General features: G+C 48.6%; 1 protein-coding gene and 1 pseudogene across 2 annotated transcripts in view; one reads left to right on the top strand and one right to left on the bottom strand.

Annotated features, from left to right (window-relative positions):
• The window catches only part of WDR19 (WD repeat domain 19), a 740406-nt gene that overhangs the window by 531492 nt on the left and 181116 nt on the right, over positions 1-27798 (top strand). For both annotated transcript variants that reach the window (XM_078678329.1, XM_078678328.1), the window contains one exon: positions 6620-6744. In XM_078678329.1, the coding sequence (XP_078534455.1) occupies positions 6620-6744 (125 nt within the window). The remainder of the gene's footprint in view (positions 1-6619; positions 6745-27798) is intronic.
• LOC144821780 (large ribosomal subunit protein eL43 pseudogene) lies at positions 17494-17768 on the bottom strand (annotated as a pseudogene).

Here is a 27798-nt window from a genome sequence, read left to right as displayed (position 1 = left end):
CTTAATTTTGATATATTCTGAAATATTTGTACAGTTTTATACACCTAGTCTAACACCAGTACTGACGTTACTACCCCAGGATGAAATAGATGAGACTCGCATCAGTGTAGCATCAAAGCTTGCACAACATTATGACAATAGTAATTCCATTCTTTAGCTTAAATGTAGCGTGCGTGGATGGGAGGGAAACAATGTCACATAAACGCAAGCATTGGCAAAGCCAATAGCTCTTGCGATTGCGAGAGCTATTGGTTTTGACAAACTGTTTTAGCCATATTGTACACCAGCATGGCTGCTGTTCAGCATGGCTAAAAGTTAGTGGCATTAGGCCCCATGCATCAACCTAAAATCCGTTCGCAAATGGGCAGATTCGCAGTATCTGCCCCTTTGCAACTGGTATTTTTGCATTTGGGATGCATCATCCCAAATGCAAAAACCGCAATTTAAGGATTCGCAAAATGTGCGATTACTTAAGTTGCGTTTGAATTTAAGGAATCACAAATTGCGATTCCTTAAATGCAATGCATTAAACAATTTTTATGCCGATTTCGCAAATTTGAATCGCAAATTACCATCAATCTAAAGTTGATGGTAATTTGCGATTTCTTTGAAAAATGCACTAAAATGCATTTTTCAAAGTCCCATGTTACACACACAGACATGCCCTTTGGGCATGTGTTTTTACAACATGTGGATAAATTGTAATTTCAGGGGTGCAACAGGGTGTCATTTTAGCACCCCTGCACCCTTGAAATTGCATGCGCAATTTGCGAGTACCTATTGGGTACTCGCAAATTGCGCATGCAATTCCCATTGATTCCTTTGAGCCTCTAAGCCCATAGGAATGAATGGGAATCAATTCCTTAATTGCAAGTCGCAATTTGCAAGTCGCAATTAAGGAATGTGTAGGAATCGCAAATTGTTTTGCGATTCCTACATGCATAGGCAATAGCGATTCTTTAATTGCGATTCCTTAAAAATCGCAATTAATGAATCGCTGTTCTCTATTTTGATGCATGTGCACCATGTAGAAGCGACGTACAGTGGAAGGGCTTAGAATGGAGTAGGGTCGTATAGTGAAGTGTTGTAGAGAGGAGCGGTGTAAAGTAGACTAAAGTGGCGTGGGGTAGCATAGAGCGGGGTGTTGTAGAGTAGAGTGCTAAAGTGTCACAGATTGAAGAGTTGTATGAGTGGAGTGTTGTAGAGTGGAGTGGCACAGAGTGAAGTAGAGTGGTGTAGAGTGTTGTTTAGTGGAGGGGCATAGAGTGGAGTAGATTTTCATGGAGTATAGTGTTGTGGAGCAGCCTCGAAATATGGACAGCTAGCCTTTCCTTTTTGTTTCTAGTTCTTTTCAGGGAGAGCAGTATTATTGGTGTTGTAGTTTTACTTTACTAATTGCTGTCAAAATATTAGACACAGTGGTCCCTACACAAGGGCAATGGACAAGACAAAAGATGAATATAGACTCAAAGTTAGTCATATATTTAAAGCTGTTGTAGGAGAGTAGGGTCTGCTATCCTATGGTCAACCCCTTTTTTTGCTTTTTGCTTCACTGGTTTTCGACTTAATGTGGCTGTGGGCCTGCTAATCAGACCCACAGCCCTGCTGTTCTCTCTCTAAATTCACAACCATGTACTTTAGGTACATCACCAGTTGGGATTGGGTCACCTTATGAGCCCCTGTACAGTGTACTATAGATACCCAGGGCATAGGTGCATCCAAGGCCTACCAGGGGCTGCAGCATATCTTTTGCCACCCCTGGCTGGCCATCCAAACTGACACAACTGGCTGATCACTCAGCTGGGGCAAGGTCGTGTAATCACCCCTTGCTTAGATACAGTATACCTATGTCTAAACCTATATCTGGACACATATACACCTATAAGTCACTCCTATGGCAGGCCTTAACAATCCTGGAGGCAGAGTGCTTGGTTTTATGTGAGATGGTGCTTTAACATGAGCTGAGCCTGTCTGCAGCTTTAGGAACCATGTCCTTATAGCTGTTCTGGGATACTGCCATACCATATACTCTTAAGTGCATTATAATCCTCGCGGTTAGATGCTATCTTTGGTTTGGCTTTATCAAAACATGTCGTGTAAAGTGTCATACGCTTTGGAATACTACCCCCTCGCCAGTTCTGGTGACGGGGGTAGCATTCCACCCTTTTAGAGGGAGAAGACATGTTACTAACCTTAATCCCGGTTAAAGTTAACCAATGCCTCAGCATCACAAAATGGATGCTGCTGCCACAGACACAAGTCTGGCCTCCTGCTGCTGACCGAAACTCCGGTAGGGGAGGCCTGGACAGTAGGTTTCCTGTCACAGGGAGGTGCTAGCACCACCCCAGACAGGAGATAGTGGATTGGGGCAGGGAGGGCTGAATGAAACCAGACACTGCCTGGGGCACACAAGGTGTCCCATGCATAGCCCAGTTCAAACCGGTGCTGGGGCACTCCAGCCCCAGCTCTGGCGCGAAACTGGGCAAAGGGAAAAGGGTGTAACCACCCCCTTCCTGGGTCCCACCCATAGGAGGGACCTAGCAGGTAATCCAGCCCCTTGATTTGGAATAAAGGTAGGAGCTGTATCCATAGACTTTAGATAATCCTGACTGAAACTTTGAAACGGAACTCTGGACCCTTCGACATCCTACTCGACGTAGAAGACTGAAGAATCTCCCTTGTGGTCAAGGAGTGACCACCCTGTGCAAGCAGGCACCATCAAGTGCTCAAAGGTTTGCTTTGTTGTTGCTCCCGCCGGAGCTCGAACGACAGAGACCGACAAGAACCGGACTTCCAGACATCCAACAGCCCGATCCACAGCCACAGCAAAGCTGAGACCCGTGGAGGTGACGTGAGACGTGGGACCGGCTATCTTGGAAAGCCAGCGAAGTGCTTCCTGTGCAGCTCCTGAGGCACCCTCAAAGCTGTGCATTGGGGATTGAGAAGCCCCAGCCCGAGCAGCTTTTGCACCGAAGATCACCTCTCCACACTCACCGAGTGCTGCGTGGGGCCCTTTTGCATTTTCCTGCTCGACGCGTCTGTCCGGTCACTTGCCCGTTGGCTAGTGGCCTCTGTTACAACGAACCTTCGAATTTTCAACGCTGGTCTGGTTGCTCCAGACTGGCCCTTGCTCCCCTGAAAAGGAGCAGCCCATCAGACCTTGCTGGTCTTGTTGTATTTCTATCTAGGACCCTAATTTGATATTCCCGATTTATGCCCTTATATGGCTATAACAAACAATATCCTTATAAAGGCATAAGAATCATATCCATATTTAGTAGTAGCCCATGCAGTCCAAATTGAGCAAGGCTACTTCCCCAGACTCCTAGAAAGTACAACGCGTTTTGTTTTGCACAAGAACTCCTGGAGTCCAGAAAGAACTGTTTGTTCTTAGTGACGTCTTATGTCCAACCTTACGTCCAACCCGGCACCTTTCAGGTATAAATATACCAACGTTGCCTTAAGCAAACACACGGTGGTTTGGAGCAGAGCGGCTATGATACGAGAGCCCACGGACGCCGCCCCTCCCTTTTGACGCAATGAGAAGGACGCTGTCTTTTTCTCCAGCTGAGAAAATCCAGCTCCGGTGTTTCCAGCCACCCTTGTGGGTTGCCGGGATATCGAGTCCTGAGAGAAAGATACCAGACCTCCTGCATTCTATTACCCAGGTACGGAGCTGACTAAACCCTTAAAGAGAATTCTTGATTCAGATCCTTGGCAAAACCATTTTATTTAACTTAAACTGCTACTTACTTACTCCTTCCCACGTATTAGGCTTAGGTCAGGTACACCGGGATAGGCGTATTTAGAAGCACCAGTTGAGTACGTTAGTCAATGTTTTTATGTATGTATATATTTTATCTATTTTAAAGTATCATATGGCTAAGAAACCATATCAATGCTTTTACAGTATTATTTTATAATACTCCTTTTACTGTACGCACTTTACTTTACTATAAGTATTGCAATTTTGGCAATTCATTTCTCTTGCATTAGAAAGAAGACTGCTCAATAAAATAACACCTTTTATTGAAAATGCCCGTCTCTCTATTTCTCTGCACTCTGGTGAAACTAAGTATGCACGATTGACTGAGTGAAATAGCTGTCTATTGTTTTCACACGACTCTAGAGATACCCTCCTATTCTGAGGGAGCAAAGTTGTCATGTTTTATGGTTGTCAGAAGCTAATCCCCTCTTGTCTATCCAGGGAAGTTAAACTCCTCCTTGTTTACTCGAGAACGTTTCTAGTGACCTCTTAGCTAGCTGGCAAAACTAATTAAGTCTAATATAGTCAGTAGAGACCTAGTCGACCTCAGTCCTACGTCTACACTGCTGTTTATATTATTCCAATGCGCAGAGCCTATTGGGAATATAGGAACTACACTACAGTCTGATCCAGAAGCCATCTTCGATTCCTGCGTGGGTTGCATTTGCCAAGGCCTGTTGACTCCGAATCGAGGACCGACACCGCCGACAGCGAGAGCCTTCGTGGGACAGTCCGTGTCCACCACCTGGTCATCGTCGACACCTCCTGGTCCACGTGGCAGCGGAGACAAGCTTCACGACATCACCTGATCGCAACCCGACATCGCCTGGTTCCTTCCTGGTCACTGGCTAGTGACCCAGACTCTGTCCCCTCTGCTTTCAGGTACTCTTCATCTTCGATCCACCCTTGGATCCAACCGGACTCTTCTGTCCTGGTCACCTGCAGCATCTTTTCTCCAAGGCTCCATAGAACTCCACGACGAAACCCGACACACTTTGACACCTATGCACCCGCTTCCTGTGGGTGAGGTAACGAGAGTACTATGGTGCTCCTGTAGAGATTTACATCCTTAGTGTCCTAATTTTAAGTGGTTAAGTTCTAGTCCAGTCGGAAGACTTCCAGATCTGCAACTTTCTATTTTTACGCACCCATTGACTTCTATTGGTGCACGCGTGCGCATTGAGACACTGCACCCGCATCCTGTTGGCCTCCTACGTCCTAACTTCTGTTAGCCCAGTGTAGCCCCAGCGATTCCCAAGGCCCTAGGCCTTACCATTGTTCGTGACGTGCTTCTTATACCACTATTTTAGTATATGGTTTTACGGGCCACCAGGGCCTATCCATATTTGTGCAACTTTTGTATGCTATATTAAGTTTCTTGTTATACGCTTGTGCTCCTGTGCTCATAAAGAGTTAAGGGGATTTATTTAGTAATAAATACATATATATTTTGAATATATAACCTGTGTGGTGTCCTTTCATTTGGTATTAAAAGGTTTGCATTTGGTAAAACAGCTGGCTTCACATGCCCTCTTGAGTTTAGCCTAAGACTGCTTTTGTCCATGCTACCACTAGGATAGCTGGTCTATAAGGTTGGCTTTACAACCATCACCATAAGGGTTGTTTGGACTGGTGCAAGGTGCTCACTAGCATAGTGAACATCATATACCAGGCCAACTTCTCACAGCTGTCCAGCTGGACAGGGACATTTTTAATATTCACAAATTCGAACAAAAACAATAAAGTGGGACTCAAGCCTGCATCCTACTAGACATATGAAACACAAACAAAATACAGACCGAAGTAACAAAACAAATAAGGCTCATGCAGATTAGCTTGTTTGTATGTTGCACATTCTGATAGCACAGGCTTGTGTCCCACGTTATTGTTTTTGTTCCAATTTTTTTATATTAAAAATATCCCTGTCCGGTTTGACACCTTTAAATATATGACTGTTATTGAATCTATATTCATCCTTTGTCTTGTCCATTGCCCTTGTCTGGGGACCACGGTGTCTAAAACTAGCAATCCCTTAGGTCCACGACCAATCATATTTGGGTCCCCTTGTCTTATAAAGCATGAAAATATTAAGCAGCAAGAAAAAACTGCATATTAGAGCCCACGATCTTGTGATAAATGTAATTTTTCATCTCATTGACAGTGACGTGACCGCACTTACAGAGTGCATATTTAAAAAACTAAAATAGACAATCTGCAAATGGCATCCTAGCGAGCATGCTGTGTTTCTCAGGAACTCTGCCTGCTCCTGCCTGCTGCCACAGCTATGTTTCACAGAGCAAAAGTTGTCCATCACTAAAAACATCTGATTCCAGAATCAGCTTTGACCGCTTATTAGCCTCTCAGTGGTGTACCACAGCAATTGCTGTTGCAAAACATGCATATTTTGCGTGCAAATTGGAGTGGGTGGGGGCAAGTGGCAGAATTCACACCTTATGTATCACCAGGACGCTGGAACGTCTTCACGGAATTCTAACAACATTTTGTGGTTCTACTACCCATATTTTGTTCCATCAGAGCACTTTCTACTGCTTTCAGTACACCGTTATGAACAGCAGAATGTTTATTGGAGGCTTGATGCCATTGCACAAGAATCTTCTTCTTTTCCATCATTGCACATGTCACTGATTATAGTCTGCTTAGATGGTCAGGTCACAACACGGTCCACATAGTCAACTTTCCAACATCCTACTGGTCTATAGATAATCACTTAGAATAGATCCATTTAAGCGTGAGTTGACCAGAGTATGATAATTGTGTACTGCCTACAGTGTACAAATACAGTGCAGTAACATGCAAGTTGAACTTCTGAATTTCTGTTCATTGCCATTTTAGGAAATTATCGGAATGCTCATGATGTACTATTCAGTATGTATACAGAACTGAGAACACAGAAAATTAAAATCCCCTCGGAGATGGCGACAAACTTGATGATTTTGCACAGCTACATTCTAGTGAAGGTAATGAATTGTACATTCATCTTTTTTATACTTTTAAGATATAATACACTTACTCGCAAAAAGTTTAATTTCCATCATGCTGTAATTTTAAGAAAAGAATATGCGCTATATCTCAATGTAGGCTTGTTTTTCTTTTTTTTTATATATATATTTTTATTATTTTAACACAAGAGAAATAATACACATATCGGGTGCCACCAATCGAAACACAGCGCAGCTGTGGATGTGCGAACGAAGCAATGAAACACCATACAGTCATGAGCAGGAGAAAAATCAATACCAGCAAAGGCTGGAGCAAGCAGTTAAACGTCAATGACCGCAGGCATCCCCCCACATCATCCACCCACCAAAAATACAGGATATACGATGCATACACGTGACACCCAGATATGCTAGGAAAAACAGGAGAATAAGCCACAGCTCTTGCAGAGAGGGTAAAGGGAAATAGAAAGGTCATAGAAAAATAACCCCCCCCGCAACCCACCACCCTACACCCCTGCTTATGGCTACGACCCAACCCCACTAGCAGTGTGCCTGTCGCCCCCTAAACTACACCCCAAGGATGGGGAAAAAGGTGGAGGAGGAGAATGTTACAGTACGATACGAGCTCCCAGACTCCCATCCCCCCGCCAAAAGCAGACACCCCCTACCGGCAGAATAGCAAATCGCTGTAAATCAAGAGATAGTCCGTAGGGGAGCCGCGAACAAAGAAGAAGAGAACATCCCGTCCGACCCCGGCTCAACAGAAATAGCAAACCCCGTCCAGACACATCAGAAAAACAGTAACCAGGCTAATCAAACGTACAGCCGGCCCCGTTCCCACAGATACAACCCAGCAAAAACAAAAGGAGACATTGCATCGAAGCGTAATCAAGTTCAGCCCAAACCCTCACGATCCATCACGAAAAGCCCCTCCAGCACACATAGATCGCCATGATTCTTCACGTTGAGTACATCCATTCTAACCGCCATCACAACAGGAATACCAGAAAACAGTAAAGTGTCAAAGTTAATGCAAGGAGAGGAAAAGCAGGATAAACGTACGCAAAGTTCAAAAGTCAGAGCAAGTCCACTATCCACCGGTGAGAAAGCAGCAAGGCGGTGACGATCGATTACAGAAAGAGGCGAAGGTCGAAGTTGGCAGTCGTAGTAGAAGGCACATTGTTTCACAATGGCAGTCACATCCAACTCGGGCGGCTTCAATGTAGGGCTTAACACACATCCAGTCCTCTCGGCCTCGATAGCCGCCATCTTAGGGTTGCTGGGAGGGTCCAAATCAGTACTCTGCACGGGGACCTCGGTGCCAATAAAGACGGTATCCTTGGGTGGAGTATCTCGGCTTTCTAACAACAAAGGGTCAGAATCCGGTCTCGAGCTTATACGGTCTGCAGTTACGATCATCCCTTGGATGTTGGCGGTGAACCGTTCGTGAAGCTGCAAAATGGCGGCCATTACAGTGCGTAGCGACGGTGTAGTTTCAGTCCGCTCCATCGCCCCTCAATGAGCGACCGGGCGGGTATCCGGACCCCAGAGGTCGACTTCTTCGGGGCACAGGGCAGAATCGTTGTAAAAACCACTATAACGCACGTCCACAGCACAGTAGATTCACCGTCGCCGCCAACGAGGAACCGAGCCCAGAGAACCACCGGGAGCCCAACTGGGTCTCCGGGAAGCGGATCCCTGAACAAGTAGACGATATTAACAGGCCACTGTAGTTGCAAGGTAAAGCCGTCACCGGAGCACCATCCAATAAGGGAGAAACAAAAAAGCCGCTTCGGGAGACCGGATCCACCCACTTTTCACAGCCGATGTTGTTCGACTCCAACCCGGCCAAGTTGAAACTCGAGGCCCCGGCGTCAGATCGGAGGCAGGCCAAGAATGGCGCACCGTATAACTTCGCCGTCCGGGCCGCCAGAGATTTTGGGGTTGCACCTTTCGAATCAGATGCTGTTCACCAGCACGGGAGTCCGGCGGGAGTTCAGGATAAAGTTCAGGATTTATGAGCTTCTGGCGGAGGTCGACGGAGCCGGGAGCTTATGCGACCATCTTGGTTACGAGCGTAGCTCCTCCCCCCTTGTTTTTCATTTTGATTCAATGAACAGCTCCAGTTTTCTATGGATATTCTCCGAAAAGCCTCAAAGTGTGATTGAGTGAAAAGAGTAGAAATGATCTAGCAAAACAGTGGTCTCTTTACTGTAAATTAACAATTTTTGTTCTGTCACGTTTGCTGTATGTGAACTTTTGTATTAGTGGTTTACCTTCACCGATTGTTTTTGGACAGGCAGTGGACCATGCATGGATTAATTTATATTCAGTGTGCTGAGTAGAATATGTGACATCAGAAACTACCTCTTGCTTTCATGAGCCAGTCATAACAAGAATGGTTTTGATTCCTGAAATATCCTAGCATGATTTTATTTTGATTTTCTAATGTAAGGGCTTCTAATTGGTGGAACCCTTAATTTTTCAACTGGGTTGGCAACGAGTGTTTCAGACACTTGAATGCATATATAGCCTGTAAAGGTGGCTCCCCTTGGTGGAAGATTCTGTATTGGTTAGCATTTTGTGTGGCTTCTGCAGGTCTTGGTTGCTCTGATTCCCTATCATTTAATTTACATAGTTACTCACAAAGATGGAGTTCCGTAAAAAAAATATTCAGAGCTCCAAAGCTGTAGCAGGTTTCAGTGTTGTAGGATGGACTTGCAGATAGTATGTTCCAAAGCTATTAGTGACTTTGTGCTTATTATTTATCCACACTCTTATTTAAAATACCCAGTAATTAGGAAAATGCGTAGAATCAGAATAACTGCACAAATGTACTGCTCTGAGAATTTAAAGTGTTTGAGAAATACCTCATACTTCTGATAGAGACTTCTACCCACAGATTCCTTACCTTAGAATTATCCTCAGGCATCAGGCTGGATCCAGACTTTTTTCATGAGCAGTACTCCTGTGCGCCGGTAGGTGTTGTTGGTCAGCTACGTGTGGTGTTGAGGGCATCATCCACGCAGGAAGTGGCATGCGCGGTGCCTATGTAGCTGCCATCCCAGTATGCTGACATCGGTTCTTTTCTTTCTGTGCCAGTTAGCACAGATCGAGAGAGCGCCACCCCCTGTCATTATTTGACTGGCCTTTTTCGACTTTTTCTCAAAGTGTTTTGAGATCTTTCTCCTGGTATGGCAGGGATGTCCACTAGGAAAGCTGGCTTCAAGCCCTGCAGCGCCTACCTGAAAAAGACTGTAATTATAGATTCCTTATCTTTAGAATTATCCCCAGGCATCAGACTGGATCTGGAGAATTTTTTCATAGCAGTACCCCTGCGCATCGGCAGATGGCGTCGGTCGACTCTGTGTCCGTGGTCACCGGGATGACGTCACGGTGTCTACTTAAACGCCGCCCCTGCGCGTTGACGTCAGTTCTGACATGACTTTCCATGCCAGAAGCACAGAGCCATGCTAGACACTGACCACTGGTGCACATAACTAGGGCTCTAGAAAGGAGTCCCTATCCCTAGAAGTCAGTTCGCAGAACGGGGAAGATGGGTGAAGCTCCTTGCCACTCAACATGCAACGTTCTCGATCCCGGTCAAGAGGAAGGTCCCGGGATCCGTCGCGGAGCCATCAATCTTCGTTGTAGTCGAAGCCTTCAGGGCATTCGGGTAAGTCCCTCAAGGAGAAAAAGAGTACCCTGTCCGTCTAAGTTATTCGACAAGACAAGGGGCATCGTCATTCAAAACCTGGCTCCGCGGTTGAGCCTGGGATGGCTCCTTGCCTCCCTGAGTTCCCAAGAGCCAGATCAACCAACGCCCAACTCTGAATGTTACTAGGCCATGAACCTCATAATTGGGAAGCCTGTCCCCACTGGTGCGCCTTCCGGCGCCATATGTTTGGGATTGGCCCCTACTAGTTCCACGCTGGTGAGTCCGTCCCCGGCACCAGTCAGGCCCCTTGAATCCACAGATGGATATTGACCGGCACTGGTCATACCACCTTGACCTTCCCCAATGCTGGTACCGATGTCGACACTCCCTGCGGCGCCATTCCCATTCTCATCCCTGATTCAACCCACTCCGGTGCTGACTGGAGCCTTGACCTCCAGAATAGAGTCTGAGCCCTATTCCTATGGGCTAGGACTTAGGGAGGATTGGGAGAGGCCACTGGACCCTGAGGAATACCAACACCTAGGCCTGAACATGGAATGGTGTGAGGAATTTGCAGACAACAGTGTACTGGACATCTCCCCAGATACTGGCATGGTCTCTCTACCATGGCTAAAGAGGAGTGAGCTTCTTTTGCTTTGGTGGTGAGAAGGGCGGCCGAGGTCCTGGACTTTAGCCTTCCCTCTGTGGCAGTCAAGACTAACATCTTGACAGATGTGCTTCAGCCGGGAGTATCTCCCCTCCGAACCGCTTCTCCCATTTAATGAAGCCCTTACGGACGTCCTGTATTGGGACCTGGTCAAGCACAGCACAGGGGCTCTTATGAACAGGATTATTGCCAGCCACCATTATCCCACCTCAGGGGACTCTAATTTATTCAACCAATACCCTACCCTGGAGAGCTTGGTGGTCCAAGCCTCCAGTTCCCCTGTAAACTCTGGCACATTCTCTACCACTCCACCAGATAGGAATCCAGAGGATGGACACTTTAGGCAACAAAATGTTTTCTCTCACCAGCCGGGCACTGTGGTCCTTAAACACCGCTTGCCTTTTGGCCGGTTACCTCCATGCACTGTAACATTTTGTTGTCTAGGTGCAGTCCATTGTCCCATAGGAGGCCCTGGCTAAACCCTCCCAATCTATGGCAGACGGGACAGTTGCAGGCAAGTTCACAATCAGATGTGGGCTGAACATGACCAACTCACTACTGACAGCGGTTTCTTCATCAGTGGCCTACGGCGCCATGCCTGGCTGAGAATGACTGGCTTAGTAGGGGCTGTTCAAGCCTCACTTATGGACATGCTCTTTGATGACTTCTGTCTCTTCAGAGACCAGGCGGATTCAATGCTGGAGTGCTTCAAGGATAGCAGAGCTACGTCCAGGTCCTTGGGACTTTCCTTGGCCCCCCGCCAACCCCAGTTCACTTTTCTCTCCTTTCGGGGCCATGGATGGGGCTTCCAGCCTCGTCCTTACCTGCCCAGCCATCATGGCATGCAAGCTCTCCAGCCTCTTCAGGGCAGAGTATATGGTACTTCCAGACTCCGTGGTTGGTCTGTCAAAGGTCAGGCCAGTCCTCCTGTGAGAGGGTGGTCTGGGATGAGGACAGAGACTCACCCTTTTCCGCTCCTGCCTGTCCGGACACGATCGTGGGACGGAAAGGGTTAAGCACAACACCTCCCTCCTCTCTACAAGAAGAAACGGCGGATGAAGGAGGGCCCAACGAATGGGTGAGGGGGACGAATCGGAAGAGGCGGGGCCACCGGCCTTAAGGGAGATGACGCAGGAAGAAGTGGCGTGGAGACGGAACGAGGAAGAAGCCAAGCCGAACAAGGGGACAAGGGATCAACGCATGGAGGAAGGAGTGCCGGAGGACCGGGAGATCGAGGAGGCACCTACAGGAGCAGAAGACATTGGGGAGGACGTGGAGAGCTCGTTCGAAGATTGGTGGACGCCCCCGGAGGACGCTGTGAAGCCGCCGCAACTCAGGAGAGTTGCGGCAGATGCGATGAGTGACACAGACCGGGAAAGGGGGGGAGGAGGTTAAAAGGGGTGAGTGCACTTAACCGAAACATAACATACAAACCCCTTTATGCCAGTATTGCACCTTGGGTCTTTGGTGTTTGTTATCCTACACTCTCCGATAAGTTACCCGGTAAATTAGATAGAGCTGACTTTGCCCCAATATTTCTGTAAAGACCATGTAGCTATCATCACAGTTCTTGTGAGAGGGAGAGTCCCTGTGATCCTCCTATTTTGTTTAAACGTTTTTCTTTCCCACGTTTTCCTTCCATTATCCTCTGTTTTGGCGTCCGGTCGGCTATTTTGCTTAGGGGAGAAGATATCCCCTACCAGACCATGTGTGGAGAGCCCATGTTGTCCTGGCTGGACTCAGAGGATTAGTCTAAGCCACATTTCTATTCCTTTTTTTTTGTGTTCCTTTAAAGCCCTTCACTTTTGGGTGTGGTGACGGTTGAACTACTGTAGAGATAGGCCGGTCAACTGACCGCTCTTTTCTTCTTTTGGAGAGACCTCGGGGAGACGTCATTCAAGTTAGGACCTATGAAGAACACTAAGAAGAAGATGAGAAGCCAGAAGACTTAGCAGGAGAACGTCTATACAACCACCCATATCACCTGTAATTGGAAGCCCACTTGGCCTATTCAATAAAATTCAAACATTCAACCACCAATCAGGCCTAATAGCTTCTATTTCCCCCCTCCCTCCGACACCACCACCACCCACCCGGCAGCCACAGCCTTCAAACCTCTTTAGATTGCCCTCCAGCCATCATGGGCAACCAGTCGGAGGCAAGATACTCCATCACCTGCACCACTGGAGGTCAATAAGATCAGACTGCTGGGTTCTCCATATTGTCCAAAGGGGCTACTCCCTCCCCTTCATGACTACCCCTCCACCCATGCCACCTACTTGCGACAGGCTCACGAAAGACCAGATCTCCTTACTCCTCCAGGAAGCGGCAGCTCTCTTGGCCAAGGGAGCCAGAGAGGGTGCTCATGTCAGAAGTAGGTCTTGGTTGTTATTCTTGCTACTTTCTGGTCGCAAAAAAAGGGCAGAGGCCTTCATTCTATCCTACACCTGCACCCTCCCAATTTATTCCTCAAAAAGGAGAAATTCAAAATGCTCACAGTCGCTCAAGTCCTGTCTGTCTTGGACCCAGGAGACTGGATGGTGGCATTGGTTTTGCAGGATGCATATTTCCACATTTCCATCCTGCCTGCCCACAGACATTTCCTGTGGTTCACATTGGGCCTCGAACACTTTCAGTTTGCTGTTCTTCCTTTTAGCCTCCTCTGGTGATTACCAAGGTGTTGGCGGTGTTTGCAGCTCATCTGCAGAAATCGGTGGCACCAGTCTTTCCCCATCTTTTAAAAAAATATTTATATTTTTATTAACATCCGACAATGTCGACAGTACACACTATTGAGAAATGCAGATATATCAGCTTTTAATCGTGCGGTAATCTCAGGTACAACCATACATATTACAGAGAGGTCCAATAGGATGTTAAGGCGTAAGTTGATCATAAGTGTCAGGGTCCAGGGGGAAGCACAAAAAAAACCCTTGAGAATTGTTCCATTTGTCCCAGATGGAGGACCATTTCCTAGGACACCCACGGGAAATATATAGAGTTTGTTTCCCTAAACATGCACCAGTCCATGTCGTTTTTCCAGGAGATCACCCCGGGTGGTTCCTTTGCCCCCATGCCAGTGCTATGGACCGCTTGGCTATCATCTGGCCCAAAGTGACCCACCATTTATCCCTGCTGTTAAGGTCTGTGGGCCCCCAGATATTCAAGAGGCACTGCTTTGCCTCTGGACGTGTAACTACCCCTGTAACCCGACTCACACACTCAAGCACCCTGGACCAATAAGACTGAATGAGGGGACACTCCCAGATTATTTGCATAAAGGAGCCAGTCTGTCCGCAACCACGCCGACAATCACCCTCATCCATCCTGCCCATTTTAACCACTGTTGGACCAGAGATATAAATCCCATGAAGGATCTTTAACTGCACGAGACGCAATCTTGGAGAGGCCCACTTCCTTAGGGGAGGTCAGGGCCTCCTGCCATTCCTCATCGTCTATCTTGAGCCCATTGTTTTACCAGTGCTGCCTCAGGAGTGCCAGGGGGTCAGGTGTGTTGTTGACCAACTTCGTATACGTCAGTGTTATGATCCTATCCTGTAAATAGCCATCCAGTAATCTGTCCTCTTACGGCGAGGCCTCCGACAGTGAAGTACCCACAGTAATATGCAAGTGTAGTGCATGTCTGACGTGTAGATAGTGGAAGCACCCTGAGTCCGCAATGTCGTGGCTATGCTGCAAGTCCGCGAACTTCACCATTCCCACCCTTCCACAGGTCACCAATGGTTGAGAGCCCAATAAGATCCCGTCTGTCGAATCCCTTGGTGGTGCCGAGTGTGCCCAACTTCTCCGAATCCTTTAGGGGGTTTGCCAAAGAGAGTTTCCCATCCCACCCAAGGCTTTTGCTCACCTGTGCCACACCAACACCGAGTGTTTGGTCGGGCCAATGAGTCGATATTGGCTAGGTCTGAAATAGAGCGCTCTATGGTATGTGCCCGCAGGAAGCAACCATTTATCCATCCTGTAGGCAGGGTCATCCTCAGTTTTATAAACACAGTGATTGATAGCCGCCAGATGCGCGGCCCAATAGTACCTTCGTATGTCCGGTAAACCAATGCCTCCATCACACCAACCTGAAATCAGTTTTTGGAGTGCTATCCGAGGCCTTCCCTCCCCCATCTAATTGCTCTGCAGGGCTTCTATTTCTTTGAAATAACTGGTCGGGACCAAATCAAGGGAATTCTGCAGAGCGTACAGAAAACGGGGCCGTGACATAATTTCAAAAAATGCTGCCCTTCCCAGGAGCGAGAGCGGGAGCTGTCCCCACACCTTGACGTCATGTTTGAGTCCAAGCAAGGGGGGAAGTAGGTTGTGCTCATAATGAAGCCGAGGATCAGCTTCGATAAATATGCCCAAGTATCGAAATCCCCAGCTTGCCACGTGCATGGGGCAGTCACGGGGCAGGGGTGGAGGCCTGCTCCAGTTTATTCTGTAACCCGAGTATCTCCCAAAGACACTGAAGATATTGAGTACTACCCGTATGGAGGACCTGCGGGAGGCTAAAAATAGAAGGATTTCATCCTCATAGAGGAAAATGCGATCCTCCCATTCCTCCGTTCATTTGAGCCCTCAAATTGAGGGACTTCAGCGGATCCATGCCGCCAGCGGCTCCAGGGATAGGGCAAAAAGGAGAGGCGAAAGAGGGCACCCCTGACTGATCCCCCGGCTCAGGCCAAAAGTCCCAGACTGTTTGTTGTTGACTACCACTTGCGCCAGGGGTTCTGAATACAGAAGCTGCACTCTGACAATGAAGCCCGGGCCAGAGCCCAACTTGGTCAGGACCACAAAGAGATAAGACCACTCAGTTGTATCAAATGCCACTGTGGGGTTACATCGAGACCACGACTGCCATCTCTCGGATGGTGTTGAGTCTGCCCAGAACGCCATGTACGCGCAGCAGATTTAATGCAGTATTGCGGTGGGGCATAAAGCCCGACTGATCAGGGTGGATGAGGTTGCAGATTACTGGTATCAGACGGTTCGCCAGCCTTTTGGTGAGGATTATCGGCTCGGCATTCAACAGGGAAATTGGCCTGTATGAGGAGATGAGGGTCTGAGGCTTACCATCCTTGTGTATCATCACGAGGGTGGCAAAACGCTGATCGTAAGGAAGGAGTCCCTTAGCCTGTGCCAGTTCGTCATCTTTAAGGGCATTGTCAAGCACGTCACGTTCGTCAGCCGTGAGAGTCGGCATTCTGATATCTCGGAGGAGTTGCTCCGAGTCTGCCCACAGAGAGGCTGGAAGTGGATCGATACACGGAGCAATAATAGTCAGCAAACGTGTTTGCGATTGCCTTTAGGTCAGTTATTGTGTGCCCCCCTTCGAACGTCAATTCCGGGACTAGCCTGTTAGCCAGTTCCTTCTTATCCAGCCAGGCTAACAATTTCCCCACTTTATCGCCCAGGCCGTAAAGTCTAACGGCTTTCTCTCTCCCCAGTGTTTTGGCCATCTCCGTGGCAATGCTCCTGTACTCCTCTCGCTTGAGTTGCAAATTGTGGAGCGCCTCTGGCGAGGGATCACCTGCCTCTAAGTCTTCGAGATGACGGATCTCATCCTCCACCCGGACCAGGGCCCACATGTCTCAAAAAAGAGTTTTGCGATTATCAAATTGCGATTTTTAGCGAATCGCAATTAGAGAATCGCAATATGCAATGTATGTAGGATTTGCAAAAAATGTTGCGAATCCTACATATTCCTTATTTGCTAATCGCAAACTGTGATTCGCAAATAAGGAATACCTTCCCATTCATTTCTATGGGCTAGGAGGTCCTTAGGAATGCATGGGAAGACATTCTCAATTTGTGATTACCAATTAGAGAATCAAAAATTGAGAATGCACCCTGTTGCACCCCTGAAATATGCATGTGTGCACATTTTGCGCACATACATTCCCTAAGGGCATGTATGTGCGCCAGATGGCACTTTGAAAAAATCAAAAAAGTTATTTTTCTAGAAAATTGCAAATTACCACTAACTTGAAGTTGGTTTTAAATTGCGGAAGTGGCAATGCCGGTGAATAGAGAAGATCCAGTCCAGCCCCAGCAGTCTACCCAGCTTCTCTCATGCCCAGCTAGTAGTGGAGACTTGTTGTATGTCAAATGGGTCTCTAGGAATCCCCTTGGGAAGTACCGTTGCCAATTTCCGAGGGAGCACTAGGTCCGCCTCCGGTCTCAGGAAGGGGATCTGGGAATCCGGGTGATACCAAGCATAAGCATAACTGCACTGTGCTGTTAAGTAATATAAATACATATCTGGAACGCCGAAGCCTCCCCTTTCATACGGGAGAGTCAAGATCTGTCAAACGACCCTAGGCCGCCCGCCGCCCCAAACCAGTCTTTTATTTTAATTTTTTTATTTTTTTATCCTCCAAATATTTATTGAGCACAGTGAGAAATGTACACAAGCAGATGGTGGTGCAATTTTCTACTGGTCTTTCAATTCCTTAAGTCTTCTGATGGCAGATTTCACAGTCACTGCAGATGTGGTGTTGTAGGTCCAGGCACCTCCAGCAACGATTTTCATACAGGATCTATAATGCCATATTCCCACAGCTTTTCTCCTCATCTTTGTCTTGCCACAGAAGGAACACGTGTATTTAGCATGTTGACTGATTTAAATTTTCTTCAGCATTTTTCTGAGGTAGGCTCCAAACCCACAATCCCGACCTTCTTGGTGCGCTTGGCCATTTTGCTGCAGGAATCGAGTGGAAAGAAGTCCCAAACCAGTCTTATAAGGTGTTGGCGCAGCTGCAGAAAGAAGGCTTGAGTGAGGGGAATGGGAATATTATTGAAAAGATATAAGAATGTAGGCAAAACCCATCATTTTGATAATGGCGACCCTACCTGCCATTGACAAAGGAAGACGAAGCCATCTCTCAACCTGTGCCTCCAAGGGGCTTCCAGCTCGTTCATAATTTAGCCTGATTATAGTAGAGGTGTCCATATGTATATATATGCCGAGATATTTGACCGTGTCGTGACACCACTCAAACGGAAACCCACAGTCCCATGGTGCCGTGCTGCGCGTCATTCAAAGATTACAGACTTGTGCCAGTTTATGCCAAGTCCCGAAAAAAGGCCGAACCGCAAATTTCCCTAATTATTGGTTCAAGGTTAGTCTGTGGATGTCGCACATATAGGATAGTATCATCTGCATAAAGTGATACCAATAACGGACCAATATTGAACTGTAATCCTCGGTGCAGGTGTCGTTCCTGGAAGTGTCTTACCAAGGGATCCATGGCTAAAATAAACAATAATGGGGATAAAGGGCATCCCTGCGTGTTCCGCGGGCCAAGCGAATGGGTTGAGACAGCGTGCCGTTGACCCGCAGTCTAGCAGAGGGGCTAGTGTATAAAAGAGCTGTGGTGGTAACAAAATCGTCCGGCATCCCCATGCGGCGCATTACTGAAATAAAAAATGGCCATTCCAAGGAATCGAAAGATTTTTTGGTGCCTAATAGTACTGCCGCTGCCGGGACCATTGGATCTATCCTATGTATTACTGAGAAAAGGGTCCGGAGATTAAGCAAAGTGGAGCGATGAGGAAAGAACCCGGACTGCGCAGGGGAAATAATATACTCCATTAACAAAGCGAGTCTGATTGCTATCACCTTGGCCAATATTTTGTATTCCTGATTCAATAAAGAAAGTGGCCTATACGAGCCACATTGAGAGGAGTCCTTGCCAGGTGTAGGAAGTAGAATAATAACGGCCTCTCTAAAAGTGGGAAGAAGGACATGTTTTTCCAGCGCTTCTGCGTATACCTCTATCAACTGGGGGACCAGAATGTCTTTGTATGCCTTGTAAAAATCTGCTGTGAACCCATCTAGACCCGGAGCACAGGAACTTCCACAATACTGTCTTGGGATATTGGGATGGCCAGGAAGTCCTGCCTATGTTTCTCGAGATAAACCAGTGCAATTTTGGATAGGTAATCTTCCTGAGCGCTTAGATTTCCATCTAATCTGGAATTGTATAGGGATTTAGAGTATACTGACTGACCAGCGGGAGTTTTGATTTCAGTTATGTATGCCCTGCTATAGGGGGGGCGAAGTATTTGTGCTAGGATTTTACCAGGACGTTCGCCCTCACCATATCTCCTGGCCGTGCGATATTTACCCAAATATAATAATTCCCTATCTGCGTCATCCCGGAATTCCACCAATAGAGCCAGACGTCGACTTTTCGCCTCTGCAGAGGCATTCTCAAGAATCTCTGCGTCTAGTGCAAATATGTCATTATCAATGCGCGCTAGGGAGTTCCGAAAGTCTTCAAGAACACCCAAATTATTGGCAATACAAACCCCACGAATGTATGCCTTAAAACCCTCCCAGAGGACCGCCCATGTATCCACCGATCCGGTGTTGATTTCGAAGTAGTCCTCTATGGCAGTCCTAATTTCTTCAATAAACACCGGGTCTTGAAGTGCTTTACTCGGAAATCTCCACTGCTGTTCAAACCCCCCGGGACGCGGCACAGCAAGCCTAAGCACCACCGAGGAATGATCTGAGTAGGTCTGTGGTAGGGTAATGCGCGCCTGGACCCAGCCCGCTATTCCAGCGGAGACCAACCAGTAATCAATCCTAGTCCAGGTGTTATGGTAGCCGGAATAGTGTATATGAAGTAGTGGCAGAATTATGTGTGCGCTCAATATCTACTGAAGAGAATTGCTGGCAAATGTCTTGCAATGCAAGGCGAGAGCTGGTTTTAGTGTCTGTAGAGGAAGAAGTGCAGTCTCTAACAGGATCCAGCAGTACATTAAAATCTCCACCCATAATAATTAAACAGGGAGTTAATGTCAACAAGTGTATTTGTAAGGAATAGAAGAACTCTGGGGAGTCTACATTGGGACCATAGATGCCTATTATTGCAACATAATGACCCATTAAGGTACCAGTGACAATCAAAAAATGGCCCTCGCTATCCTCAATCACTTTGCCCGGTGAGAAGGGGATTCTTCTGTGAATTAGAATGGCAACCCCCTAGCATAACTGATATAGTTCTAGAAATACCTGTGTGCTCCCCAGCTAGCGGACACTGGGGTATTGTCAGATTTAGACAAGTGCGTTTCCTGGAGGCAGGCTACATCAACGTTATGGAATAATAAGTAGTTGATCACCTGTCGTCTTTTACGGGTGTTATTTAGGCCCCTGATATTCCATAACATAAGGGACAACCCGGAAGGACCAGGCAAGTTACCTAAATGTGCCATACTGCAACTGGGATATTAAATCTGTGGGTCGATGAGTTAACCAACAGCCATGTGACAATGACCTGTGTAACGTTTCCCTGGAGATATTGAACATAATGCGAGTGTCCCCCCGACCACCCAACCTCACCCTTCTCCATGTGAGGCAAAACCATGCCCACCGGAACTTCTGGCGGTGCCAGCAGTATGCAAATCTAGTAGTGGATAAAACAAACCCGCACCGCAATCTCTGAACAATTAGAAACCAAAACCAGGTATCCACCTTGAGGTGTGGCAATGCCACGCTGGCCAGACATACAAGTTATAACTACAATGAAGAAGAAGAAACCATATAGCTGAAGCATCAAACCCAGGAAGCCCATACATTACTGTCACGTTATCCAGTCCCTGTACTGGAGAAGAGTTCCATGCTGGCTTCGGAGCCAGCATGGCACTCCTCTGGGGAGGAGATGAAACTCTAACTGCTGCCACCGACCTGCCGCCGTCTTTTTTGTAAGAATGGCAGAACTCCTGCGCTTCGTTTTGGGTGTCATATATACGGGAACGGCCTCCCACATCGACCTTAAGTCTAGATTGATATAGCATTCCATACCGCAGCCCCAGATTTCTCAGGGCAGCTTTTACTCTATTAAATTTGCACCGTACCATCGCAATGAAATCTGGAAAGAAGAATAGTTTGGAACCCTGCCACTGCTCTTCACCACGCTGACGTGCGGCACGCAGAATGGAGTCTCGATCCCTGAAGTTCATAATTCTTGCAATGATGGGTCTAGGAGGTAGGCCCGGATTGGGGCGGGCGCCCAGTGATCTGTGGGCGCGTTCTACGACAAATCCCAGAGTGAAGGAGTCTTTACCAAATAGATCCGCTAGCAGTTGTTCAATGAAGACATCCATGCGACCGGCTGTGGCTGTTTTTGGTACGCCTAGGATGCGAACTTTGTTTCATCGACTATGCTCTTCCAAGTCCTCGTTCTTAATCAACACCACCTTCAAGATTCGCTCCACTCTGTCCAGACCCTTCCGTGATTGTGCTGAGCCATCCTCCACATCCGATATCCTAGCCTCCGCCACATCCAGCCGTCGATCATGCACCTGAACCTTAGCACCCATGTCTGCCAGGCTTTTATTAAGTGCGTCAAATCTGCATTCCAGGGCTCGAAATACTGCTCTCATCTTCTGGAGCATGGCAGCTGTCGGGGACTGAGGGTCCTCCATATCTTCAGCTCCATGGGTTTCGTCCACCATGTCAGTAGGGTCATCGGACGCGTTATCTGCAACTTTCCCAAAGGGTAAGGTCCTTTGCTTCAGATCTTTACGGCCCATGTCACAGGAAGTGAAGAGGCACTACCAAGGGAGGACAGGTGGATTTGATGTGTGGGCAGGGGCCAGTGGACCCCACCCAAGCCGTGCAGTCGCAGATGGAGATCAGGGCAGTGTCATCAGCTTGCAGGCCACCCAGTATCGCCCAGAATTGGAAGCGGCCCGAATCCGACACTGATAGGTTGGAACGTGCGCCTGCCAAAATGACCAGAGAGCTCTAGGCCCTGAGTGTCACAGTCTGCCCATCCCCTAAAGCAACCAAGGCGAAACAATGCGAGGAATGGCCCCCGCAGGATCAGTGACACCCAGGTTAGTAGCTTTTGCAGAGGCCTGCGAATAACAGGAAAGATGCAGGGCAACCTGAAGAGCTGCGGCCCCCCAGGAGCAATCCACTCGTGCCCTCCGGGGAATGAATGCAGCAGATGCCTGGGGCCACGATGGGGGGTAAATTGCAGCACTTGAACAGTGAACTGTGCCAGGGATTATTGAGAAGTGTCTATGGCTGAGTGCAGTTGTTGCCTGTATCAAATGGGTAAAGCAGCAGCCGCAGTTCCAAAAAGTCACCAGCCAGCCAGGCACCGACTGTAGCAGTGAAGGGGGTCCCGGGGCTCTCACAGACAGCCCGATCCGGTAGCCAGTCATGTTGAATCCAGCAGGTCCGAGAAGCGGAGGAGGGAGCAGGCGCCACACAGCCAGCCCAGCAATTGTCCCGACCCGAGCGTGGAGCCAAGAGGGCTGCCACCGCACCCCCCAGGAACCAAGGAGACCGAGGGCCCTGTCCCCGACTCAGTCTCCAGATATGGCTGTCAGTGCTGGAACGGGCCGCGTTCAAGATACGCCGCGCCCGTAGTCTGGTGAAATGCGCACATTAGGGAGGGTGGGGGCGAGGGTAGCCGCGCAACTGCAGGGGAAGCGGTACCTGATTTTGCAGCGGACCGCCCACCTCACAATCCGCTCTCTGCAGCTCCCGTCCAAGGCATGGGCCGCGGCTCAGAGCCCTGGCGCGGTCGTGCGCAGTAGACTGGAACTCCGGCTCAGATCATCGCAGCCGCCACTGGGATGTATCATTTGATTCCGCTTTGTCTCAGGAAATCAGCTGAGGGCTTTCTGGTTCGTTAACTGGGGCACCTCATGTTGGAATGGAGCGAAAGACGAGCCCGGCCGGCTTAGCTTCAAGCACAAGCGGCCATATTGGACGCTTGCGCGGCCGTTTCAATGCTACGCCTGGATGAGGTCCACTGGCTTTTCGGGGGATGTCCAGAACACCTTGATGGACATGCCCTTTGCTGGCCGTCGCCTTTTTAGCGACAAAGCAGACAACGCCCTAGGGCGCTTCAAGGACTCATGGGCTACGGCCAAGTCCTTCAGCCTCTCCGCCTGTCCGGCGCAGTCTGCTTTTCGGCCCTTTTGTGGCTATGGAAGGGGTGCCCAGTCACATCCCGCCGAGGGCCACAGGCCGCAGCAAGTTACCCAGCCTTTATGCGGCCGGGGACGTGGAAACAACCAGCAAGGTTCTGGGGGCCAGCGGGCGGGCGGGTCGACCAACCCCCTCTCTGCAGCAGCCTCCAAACCCTCCTAGCCCGACCTTTCACGCCCATCACACGCCAGTGGGTACAGGATACGCCATCAACTTCCCCACTGGCGCACCATCACTTCGGACAGGTGGGTTTTGCAAATAATAATAATAAGGGGCTACTCCCTCCCCTTCGAGACTACTCCTACAGCCATGCCACCGCAATACCACCGCATGTCGGAGGATCATCTGGCCCTTCTCCAGCAGGAAGTTACGGCTCTCTTGGCCAAGGGAGCCATCAAGTGCGTTCCTGTCCCAGAAATAGATTGTGGCTGTTATTCCCACTTCTTTCTGGTTCCCAAGAAGGACAAGGGCCTGCATCCTATCTTGGATCTCAGGGACGTCAATCGCTTCCTCCGGTAGAAGTTCAAAATGTTGACACTTGCTCAGGTCTTGTCTCCCCTCAACCCGCAAGACTGGATGGTAGCATTGGACTTGCGGGACGCTTATTTTCACATTCCCGTCCTGCTGGCCCACCGGCGTTACCTGCGGTTCACGGTAGGCCACAAGCATTTTCAGTTTACTGTGTTCCACTTTGGCCTTACCAGCGCCCCTCGGTTATTCACGAAAGTGATGGCAGTGGTCGCAGCTCATTTGCGCAGATCAGGGGTTTCATTCTTCCCCTATCTTGACGACTGGCTGTTGAAGGCGGGCTCGCCCCAGTCAGTCATCTCCCACCTCCAGACTACGGCGGACCTCCTGCATTTGCTGGGGTTCACTATCAATGTGCCGAAGTCACACCTGACTCCCTCTCAGACACTCCTTTCCATCGGAGCGGTTCTGGACACAACGCGGTTTCTGGTCTATCCTCCCAAACCACGAGTCCGGGATATTCGGGCTATGATTATGATCTTTCAGCCCCTGTCCCGGGTTTTGGTCAGAATGACCCTGAGGCTGCTGGGCCTCATGGCCTCCTGCATCCTGCTGATCGATCATGCCAGATGGCATATGCGGGCTCCTAAACCTGAAGTTCTAGTGGGCTCTGCATCAGGGGAATCTGTCCGACTGCGTCCAGATCTTGGAGGGCACTGCTCGACAGCTGCAGTGGTGGCTTATGAATCAAGATTGGGTCAATGGCAGATCCCTCTCCCTTCCCCAACGAGACCACACTGTAGTGACGGATGCCTCCCTTCTGGGATGGGGCGGCCACATGGGAGAGGCGGAGATCAGAGGCCTTTGGTCTCCGGCGGAGTCCAGGCTTCACATCAACCTTCTGGAGCTCCCGGTGATTCGTCTTGCACTGAAGGCATTCCTTCCCTCTGTCCGGGAAAGAGTAGTGCAGGAATTCACGGACAACACCACCGCCATATGGTTTTGCAACAGTGTGGGGTAGGGCCGTGGACCCTTTGTCAGGAGGCCCTTCGCCTCTGGACGTGGCTGGAACATCAAGGCATTTCCTTGGTGGTTCAAGACCTGGCAGGTTCTATGAACTCCAGGGCGGACAAACTCAGCCGCAGGTGCATGATGGATCACGAATGGTGTCTTCACTCGGAGGTGGTGCAAGGTCTCTTTCAACAGTGGGGAGAGCCTTGGTTAGATCTATTCGCCACCGGAGAGAACATGCAATGTCAGCAATTCTGCACATTGGAATTTCCAAGGCGGCACTCGCGCGGCGACGCTTTTTGTCACGAGTGGAGTTGCGGCCTGTTGTACGCCTTTCCGCCTATACCACTTCTGCCCAGAGTGCTGAAGAAGATCAGCCGCGACCCAGCCCAAGTCATTCTTGTGGCCCCGGATTGGGCACGAAGAGTCTGGTATCCGGAGCTGCTCAACATGGCCATCGATCCTCTGATAAGACTGCCTCTTCGGGAGGATCTTCTGTTGCAGCAGCAGGGGACGATACTCCACCCGAACCTGTCCAGTCTACACCTCTTCGCGTGGACATTGAGCGGCAGCAGTTGACGTCTTTCGACCTGCCTCCCGAAATCTGTGATGTAATCTTGGCAGCCAGGCGTCCCTCCACAAAGACGGTATACGCCTGCATGTGGAATAAATTTGTGGCATGGTGCACAGCAAATCCCCTTTCTGCCCCTCTCTCTGAAGTACTTTTGTTCCTTTTCTCTTTATCCCAGCAGGGCTCTGTTCTGGGCACTATCAAAGGCTACCTTTCGGCCATATCTGCCTTCCTTCCTCTGCCAGATCAGCCTTCTTTTTTCAAGTCCCGGTAGTTAACTGTTTTTTGAAAGGCTTAACACATCTTTTTCCTTCAACATCTCCGATACAGATGACTAATCTGGCACCTCTACCTGCGCCAGATTGCTACTCGCCGATGCCAATGGTACTGGAAGGCGACCTGCTTCTGATTCTGTCTGACTGAAAACCATCTACAGCCCGATCTCAAAGACCAAGCAGTCTTTATACAGCCTGATTCTTCCCAAATGCCTCCACAGGGTTTTCGTGCCAACAGAGGCTCCATTATCTTTTCAGATTTTGACTCTGAGAAGGGTACACCACCAGAAGAAGTTGATGATGGTGGGTAGGAGATAGTGATCTCCACCCTCTTGATGATTACAGTTTTTATATGGATTTACAAAATGCAAGTTAGGGAGACAGAATCAAATATTTTCTCCATGGGAGACAAAATACAACATCTGACAGGTGAGCCTCCAGGTCATCAAGCAGTGCTATGCCCTGCTAGTGCTTTTTGACCCTTCCCACCTCCCTCTTATGTCAGAACATCTTTAAGCGGAGCACTTGTCCATCCTGCTCCAAGAAGAGCAAGTTATTTTGGCTAAAGGAGCCATAGAAAGGGTCCTAGCCTAGGAAGTATGGAACTGGCTGTTGCTCCTGTTATTTCCTCTTTCCGAAGAAGGACAGAGGACTTTGTCCTATTGAGTGTGCTCCTGCTGGCCCAGGTTCTGTCCGCCCTAGTTCCAGGTGACTGGATGGTTGCTTTGGACCTGCAGGACAGTTACTTTCATGTACCTTTCATGCAGCCCCACAGCTGCTACTTGCAATTCAAGGTGGGCCATGAGCAATTTTAGTTTGCTGTTCTTCCCTTCGGCTTCAACAGCACCCCTCGAGAGTTCATGAAATTAATGATAGTGGTTGCGCTTTACATCCTGATGTCGGGGTGAGAGATTTCCCCAACCTCTTTAACTGGCTTTTGAAGGAGGGCCTTTCACAGGCAGTCTTAGACCTCCTCCAGATGATGGCAAACCTCCTGATATTATCAGGATTCAGGATCAATGTGCCTCTGTCACACTTGACTCCTCCACAGAGGTCCCCCTTTATTGTAACCATGTTGGATAGGGTGCAGATTTGGGCCTTTCCTCTAGTACGAGTCTAGGAAATTCAGGCTGTGATCCCAATGTTTCAGCCTTGATCTTGGGTCTCGGGAGAGTCTCTCTGAGGCTTCTTAGCTTCTTAGCATCCTCCAACCTGCTGGTCGATCACACCAGGTGGCATATGCAGTTTCTGCAGTGGAACGTGAACTCTTGTTGGTCCAGCCATAGGGGAACCTATCGGATTCCATTCAAATTTTAGAGGAGACTGCAAAAGATGTTCAGTGTTCCAATTGCAGTTGGACCAGTGGCAGACCTCTCTCCTAGCCTTACCCCAAGCTGACTGTGGTGACAGATGCTTCACTGCTGGAATGGGGAGGTCATCTGGGAGATTTGGAGGTCAGAAGACTTTGGTCTCTGGCAGAAACCTGTTCCACATCAAAGTTTTTGAGTTGCAGGAAATTCATCTGGACTGAACACCTGTCTACCGTCCATCAAAGGAAGGCTGGTGCAAGTACTCACTAACAAAACGACCATCATGTGGTAGTGCAACAAGCAGGGCGTAGTGGAGTCCTGGGTCCTGTGGCAAGAGGTGATTTGCCTCTGGAGCTGGCTGGAATTATCTTGCGCAATCTTTGAATGCCAGGGTGGACAAACTCAGCCAGTGGCACCTTGCAGATCACGAATGATGGTTGCATTCCCAGGTGAAATTAGAAATTGCTTTATTGTACAGTTAATTAAAACTCACAATGTTAAAACTTTCCTCATTAGAATCGTTTAAAGCTTAATTTCAAATACTTTATTAAAAAGAAAAAAGATGTTTAAAAACCCTGTAAAGTCATCGTTCTCGGTTGCATTGTTTGTGATCCTTCTCTAAGTTTAAAAAAGTGACTCCGTATGCTGGTACGTGCCTTTTAATTGGCTGATCCTGAGCAGACTGTTCCTTGATTAGCAAGCTGTTACACGCTGTTTATCGCTGTGCCATGTGGTTGGTTCTTAAGTCTTATTGCCACAATGTCAGTCTGCAATTTAGCTGAACCTCTCCAGGTTTGAAGCATATCATCACAGCTTGCCTGAAGCTTGTTATACCTTTTTGGTTCCATAGTGGTCGAAGTAGGGTGCGCCTTATGTCTATCAGGTTAGGGCAGATGCAGATTATGTGTATTAGATCCTCATTCCCTGATCTACAAAGACGGCAAAGATGATCTTCTGGCCTCCTTTTCCAGGGTGCCAAGTGAAGTAGAATTGGTAGAACGCCGAAGCGCAAGTTTAGAAATGTAGTACCCTTCCGTCTTATTGCCTCTAGTTGGGGTTTGAGCGAGCCTCTGCTGTCTAATAATGCGCCATGGTATTTGTAGTTGGTGACTCGGTCCAACCTCTGTCCATCCAGGGACCATGCCAG

This window comes from Lissotriton helveticus, chromosome 2_2, assembly GCF_964261635.1.
Source record: "Lissotriton helveticus chromosome 2_2, aLisHel1.1, whole genome shotgun sequence".
NCBI lineage: Eukaryota > Metazoa > Chordata > Amphibia > Caudata > Salamandridae > Lissotriton > Lissotriton helveticus.
This window is presented reverse-complemented; position numbering and strand designations above follow the sequence as displayed.